General features: G+C 40.1%; 1 protein-coding gene across 2 annotated transcripts in view; it reads left to right on the top strand.

Moving 5' to 3' along the window:
* SPATA17 (spermatogenesis associated 17) overlaps positions 1–15,709 on the top strand; it is a 262,104-nt gene that overhangs the window by 3,404 nt on the left and 242,991 nt on the right. For both annotated transcript variants that reach the window (XM_073629180.1, XM_073629179.1), the window contains exons 2-3: positions 4,933–5,022; positions 11,107–11,188. In XM_073629180.1, coding sequence (XP_073485281.1) covers positions 4,933–5,022; positions 11,107–11,188 — 172 coding nt within the window. The remainder of the gene's footprint in view (positions 1–4,932; positions 5,023–11,106; positions 11,189–15,709) is intronic.

Below are 15,709 nucleotides of genomic sequence, written 5' to 3'. Positions count from 1 at the left end.
TAATTTGCTAAAGTCGCGCCGAAGTCGCGCTGAAGTTGCGTTGAAGCCGCGTTGAAGTCGCCGTGCAAAGTCGCGCTGAAGTCGTGTTGCCCCTGTGTGAATCGAGCCTAAGTGTTTATCTTGCTTATCATCTAAATCCTCCTACATTCTATCTATCTGGTATTTTAACACAATATTCCTGATTTACTAACAGAATATAGACTGCTCACCCAGGAAAGTGAATGCTGACATAAATAAATAAAAAAACATCGAAGGTCTGTGACTCCGCCTGGGTTCACACTTGTGTGATTCAGACACCGCATGTGATTTGCACAGGAATCGCACCGCATTCCTGTTCACATCACATGCGATGTCTGTGTGGTGCAATTTCAGCCATACATTTTGTATGGCTGAAATCGCGTCCATACCAAAATGGTGCAGGATGCTTTTTTTTGCCCTGCACCTGCATTGCATTGCATGGGTGTTCACACCCATGCGATGCAATTCTGGCAATCTCACTGCGATCTGTTTCCAGGGGTTGTTAAGAGAACATTGACACCCATAGCAGATCGCATGGATGCCTTACAATGTGATGCAGGAAATGCACAGGATTCACTGCGTTTCCCACATAGCATAAGTGTGAACCAAGGCTCACTGATGACGATTGGTAGGATGAGCAATGATAATCAGGGAACCTTCAGTTTTAGTCTCCGTTCACATACACTATATTACCAAAAGTATTGGGACACCTGCCTTTACACACACATGAACTTTAATGGCATCCCAGTCTTAGTCCGTAGGGTTCAATATTGAGTTGGCCCACCCTTTGCAGCTATAATAGCTTCAACTCTTGTGTGAAGGCTGTCCACAAGGTTTAAGAGTGTGTCTATGGGAATGTTTGACCATTCTTCCAGAAGCGCATTTGTGTGGTCAGCCACTGATGTTGGCGAGAAGGCCTGGCTCGTAGTCTCCGCTCTAATTCATCCCAAAGGTGTTCTATCGGATTGAGGTCAGGACTCTGTGCAGGCCAGTCAAGTTCCTCCACCCCAAACTTGCTCATCCATATCTTTTTGGACCTTGACTTGTGCACTGGTGCACAGTCTTGTTGGAACAGGACGGGCCCATCCCCAAACTGTTCCCAGAAAGTTGGGAGCATGAAATTGTCCAAAATGTCTTGGTATGCTGACGCCTTAAGAGTTCCCTTCACTAGAACTAAGGGGCCAACCCAACCCCTGCAAAACAACCCCACATCATAATCTCACCTCCACCAAAATATTTGGACCAGTGCACAAAGCAAGGTCCATAAAGACATGGATGAGCGAGTTTGGGGTGGAGAAACTTGACTGGCCTGCACAGAGTCCTGACCCCAACCTGAACACCTTTGGGATGAATTAGAGGGGAAACTGCGAGCCAGGCCTTCTTATCTACATCAGTACCTGACCTCACAAATGCGCTTCTGGAAGAATGGTCAAACATTCCCATAGACACACTCCTAAACCTTGTGGACAGCCTTCCCAGAAGAGTTGAAGCTGTTATAGCTGCAAAGGGTGGACCAACCCAATATTAAACCCTGGGGACTAAGACTGGGATGCCATTAAAGTTCATGTGCGTTGAAAGGCAGGTGTCCCAATACTTTTGGTAACATAGTGTATACGTGAATTGGATGCGGTTTGAATCTTCTAAATGTAGCCGGTTCACACATGTGCGGGGTGGCCGTGGTGCAGTTTTTAAAAGAGTTGTGTGCGTTTTTCAGTTCTGTTTCGGTGTGATTTCTGGTAACAGCAGCTCCCTCATTTCTGTCCGGACTTGTACTCTTTAAATTGAACCTGTCATGGTACAGATTGTTGTCAGGCTCATTTAGAAATTTCTGTTTGCCTTGTGGATTGAGTGTGCTATAGGTGTGCTGTGTGTTACATAGGTGTGCTGTGTGTTATATAAGTGTGCTGTGTGTTATATAAGTGTGCTGTGTGTTATATAGGTGTGCTGTGTGTTATATAGGTGTGCTGTGTGTTATATAGGTGTGCTGTGTGTTATATAATTGTGCTGTGTATTATATAGGTGTGCTGTGTGTTATATAAGTGTGCTGTGTGTTATATAGGTGTGCTGTGTGTTATATAGGTGTGCTGTGTGTTATATAAGTGTGCTGTGTGTTATACAGGTGTGCTGTGTGTTATATAGGTGTGCTGTGTGTTATATAGGTGTGCTGTGTGTTATATAAGTGTGCTGTGTGTTACATAGGTGTGCTGTGTGTTATATAAGTGTGCTGTGTGTTATATAGGTGTGCTGTGTGTTATATGGGTGTGCTGTGTGTTATACAGGTGTGCTGTGTGTTATATAGGTGTGCTGTGTGTTATATAAGTGTGCTGTGTGTTATATAGGTGTGCTGTGTGTTACATAGGTGTGCTGTGTGTTATATAGGTGTGCTGTGTGTTATATATGTGTGCTGTGTGTTATATAAGTGTGCTGTGTGTTATATAAGTGTGCTGTGTGTTATATAGGTGTGCAGTGTGTTATACAGGTGTGCTGTGTGTTATATAAGTGTGCAGTGTGTTATATAAGTGTGCTGTGTGTTATATAGGTGTGCTGTGTGTTATACAGGTGTGCTGTGTGTTATATAGGTGTGCAGTGTGTTATATAGGTGTGCTGTGTGTTATATAAGTGTGCTGTGTGTTATATAGGTGTGCAGTGTGTTATATAGGTGTGCTGTGTGTTATATAGGTGTGCAGTGTGTTATATAGGTGTGCTGTGTGTTACATAGGTGTGCTGTGTGTTACATAGGTGTGCTGTGTGTTATATAGGTGTGCTGTGTGTTATATAGGTGTGCTGTGTGTTATATAAGTGTGCTGTGTGTTATATAGGTGTGCAGTGTGTTATATAGGTGTGCTGTGTGTTATATAGGTGTGCAGTGTGTTATACAGGTGTGCTGTGTGTTATATAGGTGTGCTGTGTGTTATATAGGTGTGCTGTGTGTTATATAAGTGTGCTGTGTGTTATATAGGTGTGCAGTGTGTTATATAGGTGTGCTGTGTGTTATATAGGTGTGCAGTGTGTTATACAGGTGTGCTGTGTGTTATATAGGTGTGCTGTGTGTTATATAGGTGTGCTGTGTGTTATATAAGTGTGCTGTGTGTTATACAGGTGTGCTGTGTGTTATATAGGTGTGCTGTGTGTTATACAGGTGTGCTGTGTGTTATATAGGTGTGCTGTGTGTTATACAGGTGTGCTGTGTGTTATATAAGTGTGCTGTGTTATACAGGTGTGCTGTGTGTTATACAGGTGTGCTGTGTGTTATACAGGTGTGCTGTGTGTTATATAGGTGTGCTGTGTGTTATATAAGTGTGCTGTGTGTTATACAGGTGTGCTGTGTGTTATATAGGTGTGCTGTGTGTTATACAGGTGTGCAGTGTGTTATATAGGTGTGCTGTGTGTTATATAGGTGTGCTGTGTGTTATACAGGTGTGCTGTGTGTTATACAGGTGTGCTGTGTGTTATATAGGTGTGCTGTGTGTTATATAGGTGTGCTGTGTGTTATATAGGTGTGCTGTGTGTTATATAGGTGTGCAGTGTGTTATATAGGTGTGCAGTGTGTTATATAGGTGTGCTGTGTGTTATATAGGTGTGCTGTGTGTTATAGTTGCCCTGTACACTTGTTTTAAACGCATTACCTTTAAAACTCAATGCAATGTGTGTTTTTTTGGAAACTGCATGAAAGATGCAGCTAGCAGGACCTATTCCAGCTCACCACTTCTTGGGAACCAGACTTTAAATGGACATGTATATATAATTAACAAATATGGCTTCCATCAAGTACAATACATATCCAATCAGACCCGGGTGTGTATTTTATGCTTTTTTAAATTATACTTACCTTTTCCAGATGTCTTTAGGCCACTCATGTGACGTTCATCCATCTTCATCATCATCATCCATCAGATTTTTCACTCTCCAGTTTTAGTAAATCAACCCCAATGTCTAAATACACAAAACGTGTATTCTTACTTTTATCGTGTGTCTTTTTTTTTGCAATTCTGTGCTGCATTCAAGCCTCTGTATGGGAGCTGACCAGTCATTGCCTCTCTCTCTCCTTGTGCAGGGTGACTGGTCTTGTCTCCCTTTCTTAGTTTTCTGCAGATAGACTGTAGTGGGTGGGGCCTGCAGGGTCCCTAACACAGCTCAGCTCTCTGCACAGGTTATGTATAGCACAGCGATGATGTCATTGCTACTTTTACAATATAATTACCGTGTTTTGCAAAGGCATTTGGTGCTTACAAAGTAGATTTGTATCTATTTTGTCTATGGAGGAATATATTTATATGAAAGTCTTGTGTCTGGAGTATAGTGTTACAAAAAAAAAAAAAGGGAGAGAGACCATAAAATCTCTGCAAAAAGTTTGTTTTCGTTTTTGTTTCATTTTTTTTTTTTTTTTTTTTTTCGGAAATTCGGAAATTCGGAAATCTGAAAATTCGGAATTTTGAATTTCCGAATTTCCAATTTTGAATTTTCGAACTTTTGAATTTTGAATTATCAAATTTTTAAATTTTTGAATTTTGAATTTCGAATTTCCGAATTTCTGAATTTTCGAATTTTTGAATTTTCGAATTTTGAATTTCGAATTTTCGAATTTCTGAATTTCCGAATTATCGAATTTAGAATTTTCGAATTTCCGAAATTTTCCATTTTCGAAATTTTCCATTTTCGAAATTTTCCATTTTCGAAATTTTCCATTTTCGAAATTTTCCATTTTCGAAATTTTGATTTTCCGAAATTTCGAATTTTCGAAAATTCGGAAATTTGAAAATTCCAAATTTGGAAATTCCAAATTTGGAAACTCGGAAATTCCAAATTCGGAAATTCGGAAATTGAAAAATTCGGAAATTAACAAAATTTTCAAAATTTGTTAAACAAAGAACTAGAATATCTAGAACTGATATTATTTGAATTTTACCTTTGCAGAGCTGCTGAAGAGAAGAGGCTCACAGAGTACAATGCAGCAGTGGTGATCCAGAGCTGGTTTAGAGGATGCAGGGTGAGAGCCTATCTCAGGTAAGTCTCTTTTTTATTTGCTTTTGCTTGAAATTTTTTGGTGTATGTTTTTATCACTTTAAAAACTGTGCAATAATTACTCAGTAATACCAGTAAGAAACTGTCCCTTTACACCCCTATAGTCTGATTATACCAGACGCCATTCATGCAAATGCTGCAAGCTCTCCTCGTGTGTGTATGTAGACCTGGACACTGATTACTTCTAGTGCAGGTGAGAAGCCTAAGCCTTCTTCTGGAAGTGGTGGGCAGCAGGGCTGGGACAAGGTCATCTAGAGCCCAGGGCGAATATGCCAAACCGTCTCCCCGCCCCCACCCCCCAAAGATGTATAGTATGAGCATTATGTATCAGAAAAAATCCCCCCCAAAAAAACTGAGCACTAATCTGCATGCTTACCCCCTAAGCATAAATTCCACATCCTCTCAATACAAATCCTCCCCCCTGCTGAAATCCCCCCACCCAACACAAATCTTTGCCCTCTCATGCACCAAATCCCCCCAGCACAAATGCCCCCCCCCCCAAATCACCCCTTCTAGCACAAATCCTCTACCCCTAAAATTTAATCTCCGAGTATACATCTCCTCTCTCCCACTCCAAATTGCCCCCAGCACAAATTACCCCCCACCCCCCCTCATAGTACAAATCTTCTTCCCCCCCATCCCTCCCAACACAAATCCCCCTATTTCACCACTCTTAGCACACCCCCCCCCCAATTCCCCCTCCTAGAACAATACTTACCCCCTGCTGCCCTGCAAATTCACCTTCCAACACAAATCCCCTCCCCCCAATCTCCTTGTGATGCCCCCCACCTCACATGATACCACAGTGCCCAGGGCATCCGTCCCTCCTGCCCACCCCTTGTCCCGGCCCTGGTGGGCAGCAATCACTGGCACTGAAAGATTGTGTTGGCAGGGCGCTAGACCCAAATGTGAATAAAATCTGGTCTCCAGTTTGACTCTTTGAGGCAGCTCCCTGTCATTTGGGGTGTTACTGAGGTCCCTGGAGCAGACTGAAGAATCAGGTCCAGGAAATGTTTATCACTGGGGTCATCGGTTCGAATCCCAACCACAGCAATACCTGGCTGGAGTTTGCATGTTCTCCCTGTGCCTGCATGGGCTTCCTCCGGGTACTCCAGTTTCCTCCCACACTGAAAAGACTTGCTGAAAGGTTGACTGGCTCCTGGCTATCAAGGCCCTAGTATGTGTATGTATGAATGTGAGTTAGGGACCTTAGATTGTAAGCTCCTTGAGGGCAGGGACTGATGTGAATGTACAATAAATATAAAAAGTGTCAGGTAAATTGTTGGCACTATATACTGTAGGTACTGGTAATATAGAAATAAATATTTCTCACAACAGGAGGTCAGAAGGTAAAATCAATGCATCTCCGGAGCTCACCAATCCCCCTTCAACAAGATGACAAAAATGACAAAGTATATTAAAAATGAAAGGATCTAAGATGGCTACTCTATAAACTATGAACATTAATACAAGTCATACACATGAATATTGATATGTAGATAAATAATATATTCAGACAGTATCATCTAAATTAGTAAAACAGGTTTTATATAACATATAATATCCAACCATATAGACTGAGAATCATCATATCATCACATAAAACCCATATATAACAATAACAATATAATAATAGTTATAATACTAATAAACTAAGACAATGTCTACGAATAAATAAAAAATATCTATATAGTGATACTAATAAAATAAAAATTTAAAGCCAATAATAGGATGTAGATGGAATCATAAAAACCAAATATTAAAATGATACAACTGATAGATATAGAGCCAAACAGATGCAGCCCCCAGAATGCTAACTTTTTAATTACTATATTGTTATACAGTATATGAGATTTATAGGCATTTTACAGACACGTTGATGTGATAATTTCCTTATATGGTTGGATATAAAATATCAGATACAATCCGTGTGAAAGTGTCTCTCATGCATTCTAAAAGTGGTGCAAAATGCTACAAATTCATGTACCTGTCTAGAACTTGGATTTGGATTTGGCGCACACTGCGCCACTTTTAGAAGGCACGCAAGATACTTTTGAAGAAATCTGTCTCCGCCAGTTTTTCACTTTGTGCGCCAAAAGAGAGTTGGTCCTAATTAGCTTCACTTTCAAAAGATACATACTGTCAGTATTTTGTTTTGAGTTTTGTGTGTTCATTGTGCTACAATGTTAAAGCGGCACATTTTAGAACTACCTGAATTTGGTGTAGGAGCTGCTTTCAAAACCAAAAGTGTCACAAATGTTTAATGAATTTGACGCAATATATTAAAGAGAGGGATTAACAGCCAAAAAGTGGAGCAGCAGCTTTATTGAATTCCCCCCCTATGTTTCACTTATTTAGATGATACCATTTTAATATATTATTCTCTATACATAGATATGTTTGTATGTATGATTTTGAATAATATCTATAGGTTTTACAGCAGAAGTCTTAGATCATTTCATTTTTAATCACTTCCGGACAGCTGCACACCGATATACGTCCTGACTTTGAAGAGGGATACCTTTGTTATGGCAGCAGCTAGCTGCCATAACCCTGGCTTCCTCTTCTTCGGCCGGCGGTCCGGTTTCCGATAATAGTGGTCTCTGCGGCGAATTCACTGCAAGATCACTTTTATCGGTGGCGGGAGAGGGGCCCCCCCTCCCGCCGCGTTCTGGTGCCCTCCGCTGCTTACCGGAGTTGTCGGTAGTGGCGGAGGAGATCAGATGCTTGTCCTTCCTGGGTATGGTGACAAGGGAGGGGAAGATGGCACCACCCGTCTCCATACCATTGCAGGGCGGAAGCGACGTCAAAATGTCACTTCTTTCCATAGCTCTTAAAGGGCTCTTTAGGGCTTTTTTTTTTTTTTTTTTTTTCAAATGACAACATTTTTTTTTTATATATAAAATAAATAATAATAATAAAAAATTTTTAAACGCGCCCCGTCCCACTGAGTTGGCGTGCAGAAGAGAACGTATTCGTGAGTAGCGCCCACATATGAAAACGGTGTTCAAACCACACATGTGAGGTATCGCCGCGATCGGTAGAGCGAGAGCAATAATTCTAGCCCTAGACCTCCTCTGTAACTCAAAACATGCAACCTGTAGAATTTTTTAAACATCGCCTATGGAGATTTTTAAGGGTAAAAATTTGTCGCCATTCCACGAGCAGGCGCAATTATGAAGCGTGACATGTTGGGTATAAATTTACTCGGTGTAACATTATCTTTCACAATATAAAAAAAATTGGGCTAACTTTACTGTTGTCTTATATTTTAATTAAAAAAAGTGTCGTTTTTAAAAAAAAAGTGCGCTTGTAAGACCACTGCGCAAATACAGTGTGACAGAAAGTATTGCAACGACTACCATTTTATTCTCTAGGGTGTTAGAAAAAAAATGTATAATGTTTGGGGGTTCTAAGTAATTTTCTAGCAAAAAAAAAAAAATGTTTTTAACTTGTAAACAACAAATCTCAGAAAGAGGCTCGGTCTTTAAGTGGTTAATATGCTTTGTAAGTTTTGTCATCTTGTTTCATAGCTTTGATGAAGGGAATTGGTGAGCACCTTTTGACTGCTACTGGGACATGCAGAATGCCCCTCCTATTTCCTCTTGACACCATTTGTACTGGAAGTAAAGGGGTGTTCACTCTGTGACCCCAATTGCATATCATGGACTTTAAGAAAAATCATGTTATTGCAAATTCTTTTGTTCATATCTATTTTTAATATTAATATTTCTATATGGGATATATTGTATATAGTGCTTTACAAAATATATAAATAAAAACTGTCCGAAAATGAAAATAAGTTTTGCCTTTAATTATACGTTAACTGCTTCCCACCCAGCCTAGAGCTGCACGATTCTGGCTAAAATGATAATCACGATTTTTTTGCTTAGAATAAAGATCACGATTCTCTCACAATTCTCGTGGCATAACATCATCTTTCACATTATACAAAAAAATTGGGCTAACTTTACTATATAGTTTGTCTTTTTATTCATTGAAGTGTATTTTTTCCCCAAAAACTGCGTTTAAAAGACCACTGTGCAAATACAGTGTGACATTGCAACAATCGCCATTTTATTCCCTAGTGTCTTTGCTAAAAATATATATATATATATATATATATATATATATATATAATGTTTGGGGGTTCCAAGTAATTTTCTAGCACAAAATACTGATTTCAACTTTGTAAGAAACAAGTATCAGAAAAAGGTTTAGTCTTCAAGTGGTTTAACTTCCCTCATTTACACACAGAAGTTCATTCCTTTGATCTAAGAACGAAAAGTTACAATGTTTTATAGTTGGGAAAATGTTGTGAAAAACTTGGCAGGCTGCCCGTTCTTTTTTTCTTTTGACAGCTGAGTGAGCAGAGAACTCTCTACACTTGTTACATGAATGAATTGGGAAATTCTGCCTAGAGATCGTGAGGGGGATTGAATCGAGATGACGATTTTTTAACGATTAATCGTGCAGCTCTAACACAGCCTATAGTAAAAAGACGGCAAAGTAGGAACTCTCCCATCGTGGGTTGGATGTCACGCCTCCTGCATGCTCTAGCAGCCATGCTGCAGCTCGATCTGTCACGCACTGTCTCCACTGGACACAGCGGATGGCAGATCATTGTACCGGGCCGGCCCTATGACCAATCACAGCAATTACTTGACAGTTGTACACAATGAATGGCTTTCATTCCTAGCCATTCATTGTGTACTATTGTGATGATCTATGTGATTGGTCACAGTGTTCACATGGTACAAACAGGGCAAATCACAGTGAATCTGTGACATGTGATGGCTGTGACCAATCAAAGCTACCACAATAGTATACACTGACAATAAATGCATGCCATTCATAAAAATCATCACTGCTATAACAATCATAGTGTAAAAAAAAAAAATCCTGATCACCTTCCCATAGAAGTACAGTGTCACTATGGGATTGATTTGCTAAAACTGGAGAGTACCAAATCTGCTGCAGCTGTGCATGGTAGCCAATCAACTTCTACCTTCAGCTTCAATTAAACTTTGACAATAAAACGGTAAGTTGATTGGTTTCTATGCAGAGCTGCAGCTGATTTTGCGCTCTCCAGTTTTAATAATTCAACCCCTAAATCAACCCCTATGTCACAGTATGTAAAAAGAAAATTGTTAAAAAAAAATACATTTGTAAAAAAAAGAAATACAATTGTTAAAAAATAAAAAACTGTGCCCTGATTACATACCTAGCTGTCCCCTGTGAGGAGATGCCGCTGATCAGCTCTCCTCTCCTCACACTCTGTCAGTGTGAGGCGAGGAGCGCAGATTACCGGCATCTCCATGTATACACCCCCGCGGGCGCGCCAGAGTGGTCGTACTGGGAAGCCGTCATATGACGTCCACCCAGAACAAGGGCTGCACCGCCCCGCCGTCATTTCGCGCGGGTGGGCGGCAAGTGGTTAATGAAGGTACGACATTTAACAACTCACATGGTTGATGATTAAACGAGGCACGTCTAAGTATGCAGGCATTCGCCGACTCTCACCGCTGTCCGTCTGCAATTGTGACCGGCAAGACTACCCTGCAGTAGAGTGATCTGAAAGGAAAGGACAACATCAATGGCAGTGAGGAGGACGGTCTATGTGGACAGCTTTCCCCGAATGCCTGCATACTTAGATGTGCCTGTTTTATTCATCAACCATGTGACGTGCTAAATGTTGTAGCTTCATTAAATGTAACTATATTGCTACAGGCTCCTCTCTTCTCTTTTATACTCAGCTGTGACATGACACTACTTATATCAAGTCAAAATGTATTTAAAAATTTTGCTTGTCTTGCAAAACGCTCTCTAATCAAGTTACTCTCAAACCAAGGTTTTATTGTACTTGTCTCAATCCAGAGCACTAAGTTTCTATAATCATTGACATCACGTTAGTCACTTCATTGGGTATATGTAAGGGTTTACAACCACTTTAAGTATCAATCTGCTAATTAAGACTCAACTGTTCATTTGAAAAACGGACTGTGTGCATATACCATATATATATATATATAACAAGCATTCCATCATATGCTGTCTTCGCTCTAGGTACCTGAACCGAATGGGCACTGTGATCCAGAAATGGTGGCGTGGTTATCTGGCAAGAAAGTATTTCAGAAAAAAAGTGAAGGTAATGGGGGATTCTGGAAATACATTCAGTTGGTCATTTGGAGGCAATTTACTGGCTATTTTTTACCAAAAGTTATATAAATATATTGCTGATTGTAGGGGACTTTTCAGACCTGTACAAGGTTTAAAGCCTAAGTGTAGCTGAAATTTAAAAAAAAAGGAAAAGAAAAATCAGCACGAGGGATAGCCTACAGTCAGTAGGAGGTGTCCCTTGTACTGATTCCTCTTCTGTTAGAAGAAATCCTCCTTGGTCCATGCCCCCCACCCCGTTGCCATAATCTTCCAGTGTGGTAGGGGTTAACACAACTAAGAGGCTGTCACAGGCTCCTATCAAGAGAGTCCAACTATACCCACCCTTTCTGCCCACTATGAATGAAACGGGGTCTAAGAATGAAGAAGGGGCCAATGATTGATAGGTCCTCCCCCTCTATTCATACATCACGTTTCGATCATAGAAGCTGGGCGGAAAGGACGTTCATAGTTGGGCATAGTCAGGCCTTGTATTAACCCCTGCCTCACCAGATAATTATGGTGGAGGGGGAAGGAGGCATGGATAAAGGAGATTTCTACTAATAGAAGAGGCATCAGGACAAGGCACACATCCTACTGACTACAAGTTATGTCCCTTGTGCTGATTATTTAGTTTATTTTAATTTTAGCTAAACTTAGGCTTCAATAAAAGACTTTATTAGCAAAGTGATAATGTGAAAAAGATACTTACAACTATACAAACCCAACAAAGGTTGGAGCCCTTACTCATTCTATCTATACCGTAGCCTCCCTGACGGTTTTCCAGAGTGTGGCTCGGGGTTAAATTTCAGCACCATTAGCGGTAACCCCGAGCCACACTCGGGATTACATTGCAGGATCCTGGTGCAGGTTACTTACCTTGTCCCCAGGGTCCTGTGATGTCCCCCCCGCTGTGTCTGTGGGCTCCGTCCTCCTCCCGAAGCCTCTCTGTGCCAGGCTCCGTTCTCTGCGAGCGTTGCGACGCACGGGGGCGGAGCCTGGCGGCAAATTCAAAAAATTGTCAAAATCATAACGCATACAGTACTGTAATCTTACAGATTACAGTACTGTATGAAATTTCACATCCCTTTTGTCCCCGATGCTTTGTCCAATGCCCTGCATGCAGTTTTATATGATATACACTGTTCTTTCTGCCTGGAAACTGGAGATTGTCCATAGCAACCAAAAAGTGTCCCTTTACGTCAAAAGTGGCTTTAGACCAGCTAGAAAACAGCGATAGTGAATTAGAACACTTGCAGAATTGAGTGATAGTGAATCGTGGGGAAATTTATTTTATTATTATTATTATATATATTTTTTTTTTAGTTATTTATATTTATTATATTATAATTTATGTTTTTGTGTTTCAAACTTCATCATACCCGGGATATCTACTAGACTCTTGGTGGACAGATTTAAGTGTGTTATTGCTAAGAATTACAGGCCTACAATATAAAACGCCAAATTTCTATGCAAAATAATTGTACCGCTTTCAGACGCAAAAATCTGAAATAATCATATCGCCAGGGGGTGTTAAGAGAAAAAAAAAGAAATTAAGGCTTTATATACACTCAGATCTGGTATATTAGAAATAAGTATATAAAATCAGATTAAAGCAAATTGAGTTAACTCTCTAAAGCTGGTCATACACTATACAATCAGATTGTACAATCTCATTTAGATTTACCAAACTATATATTATGAAGACAAACCTAAACAATCAATTACATATGTATAAAAAGTAGGCCCTTGCACTGCACAGTTGATAGTAGATCTGAAGGAGATTGTACAATCAAATTGTATAGAGTGTGGCAAATTTCACATAGCTGAAATTTTTACAAATAACAGATCTTTAGATCTGGCGTAATATAGTAAATTATACTTAACTCTGTGCTAGCAATCCAAATAAGGAGCCTTTTGCTTCTGCTGCCCTCAATATCTCCCGTGAGACCAAGAAGTGAAAGGAGCGGTTCTGCAGCCCTAGATATTTAAAGCCTTCCCAGCCAGTGTCATTAGTACAGTGACAGTGCATATTTTTAGCACCGATCACTGTATTAGTGTCACTGGTTCCCAATGTCAAAAGTGTCAGTTATGCCCCGTACACACGATAGGATTTTCCGATGGAAAATGTGTGATAGGACCTTGTTGTCGGAAATTCTGACCGTGTGTAGGCTCCATCACACATTTTCCATAGGATTTTCCGACACACAAAGTTTGAGAGCTTGCTATAAAATTTTCCGACAACAAAATCCGTTGTCAGAAATTCCGATCGTGTGTACACAAATCCGACGCACAAAGTGCCACGCATGCTCAGAATAAATTAAGAAACGAAAGCTATTGACTACTGCCCCATTTATAGTCCCGACATACGTGTTTTACGTCACCGCGTTCAGAACGATCGGATTTTCCAACAACTTTGTGTGACCGTGTGTATGCAGGACAAGTTTTAGCCAACATCCATCGGAAAAAATCCATGGATTTTGTTGTTGGAATGTCCGATCAATGTCCGACCGTGTTTACAGGGCATTAGTGTCAGATTGTCTGCCATACAATCGCAGTCCCCCTATAAGTCGATGATCGCCGCCATTACTAGTAAAAAAAAAATTAAAAATAACTAAAAATTCCAGTATATACCCCATAGTTTGTAGACGTTATAACATTTGTGCAAACCAATCAATATATGCATATTGGGATTTTGTTTACCAAAATGATGTAGCAAAATACATACTGGCTTACATTTATGAAATAATTTTATTTATTTATTTATTTATTTTAATTTTGATTTTTTTTTTTTTTTTTTTAAATTTGATTTTTTTTTTTACATTTTGGATATGTTTTATAGCAGAAAGTAAAAAATATTGTTTTTTATTTTTCTTTTCAAAATTGTCGTTTTTTGTGTAAAAAACAGTAAAAACCCTGGAGGTGATCAAATACCAACAAAAGAAAGCTCTATTTGTGGGGAAAAAAGGACATTTTATCTGTGTACAGCATTGCGCGACCGCACAATTATCAGTTAAAGTAACGTAGTGCAGTATTGCAAAAAATGATCTGGTCATGAAGGGGGGGTAAATCTTCTGGAGGTCAAGTGGTTAATGCAGGGAATGAATTGAGGTTATAAAACATTTTGACTTAAAATCACTTTAAACCAAGAGCACAGAGGTAAAACCCAAACTACAGGTCTTCTCTTGGTCACACGTTTTGGGGCTCATTTCTTTCCCTGTATGTTGCACCTGTGTTTCCTGGGTGCCACAATGCACCCGTTTTTTTGTTTTTTTGCTATACAAGTAAAAGTGCCCATGTGCATGAGCCCTTCAAGAGGAACTGCAGTCTGCTCACATAATTTGCAATAAAAACACCTTTGCCATTCTGAAGCTTCCCTCCAACCACTTTGCATATTATTTTATATATACTGTGATTCTATACTTGCCAAATATGCTGCAGAAATCTCCCTCCACTGAGTCTGGCTGCATCCATTTTAACTGTGGGCAGCTGAAGCTGCTGCCTGTTCACTTCCTGCATTTACACAGGCACACCTCCAGCTCTGCAGCTCTCATTGGCCCTCTTACGACTCAACCCCCCTCCCTTCCTGGCAGACTCTCATGAGAGTGAGAGCTGTGCATGATGTCATAGCATAGACTAAGCCTAGGCTTTTAAACAAAGTTAAAACAACAAGGGCAGAAGATTTAATATTATGGACGGCACAGTGGTGTAGTGGGTAGCACTCTCACCTAGCAGTAAGAAGGGTCGCTGGTTCAAATCCCAACCACGACACTACCTGACTGGAGTTTGCATGTTCTCCCTGTGCATGCGTGGGTTTCCTCCGGGTACTCCGATTTCCTTCCACACTCCAAAGACATGCTGGTAGGTTAATTGGCTTCTGTCTAAATTGGCCCTAGTATATGAATGTGAGTTAGGGACCTTAGATTGTAAGCTCCTTGAGGGTAGGGACTGATGTGAATGTACAATGTATATGTAAAGCGCTGTGTAAATTGACAGCGCTATATAAGTACCTGAAATAATAATAATAGATGGAAAGTTGAAAAAATGACTGAAGGTCCGCTTTAATAAGGCAGTGGTGATGTGCAAATAATAAATAATAGTAAATAATTGAGCCAATCAGTTTCCACCTTTCAAATTATAACAGTGGTGTGTTAATTTTAATGGGGTGCAGTGAGTTACAACACTTTGTTGTCTCCCGGTAAGTATCCAAACAAAAGAAAAAAAAAAAATAGATTGTCGTTTAAACTTGCTGACATAATGGATTTGCCAGACGGGCTTTGAAAACATGTTTCAGTCTTTGCCTCTTTCTAGTGTAGAGATAAATTTGTAGGTCACTTTAAACATTTTCCTCCGCTAATAGCCAGAGAGGTATCGGTTGCCAGCAAACAAGGTAAAGCATATGCACAAAATGCCTGTGATTACTTGCTAATAAATCACCCTAATGATCATATCCAAAATGGAGAAATAAAACTAGCACTGATGCAGAAAATAAAAGCTCATCATAAGCGGCGCC

The sequence above is a fragment of the Aquarana catesbeiana genome, linkage group LG04 (genome assembly GCF_042186555.1).
Source record: "Aquarana catesbeiana isolate 2022-GZ linkage group LG04, ASM4218655v1, whole genome shotgun sequence".
In the NCBI taxonomy this organism is placed as follows: domain Eukaryota; kingdom Metazoa; phylum Chordata; class Amphibia; order Anura; family Ranidae; genus Aquarana; species Aquarana catesbeiana.
This window is presented reverse-complemented; position numbering and strand designations above follow the sequence as displayed.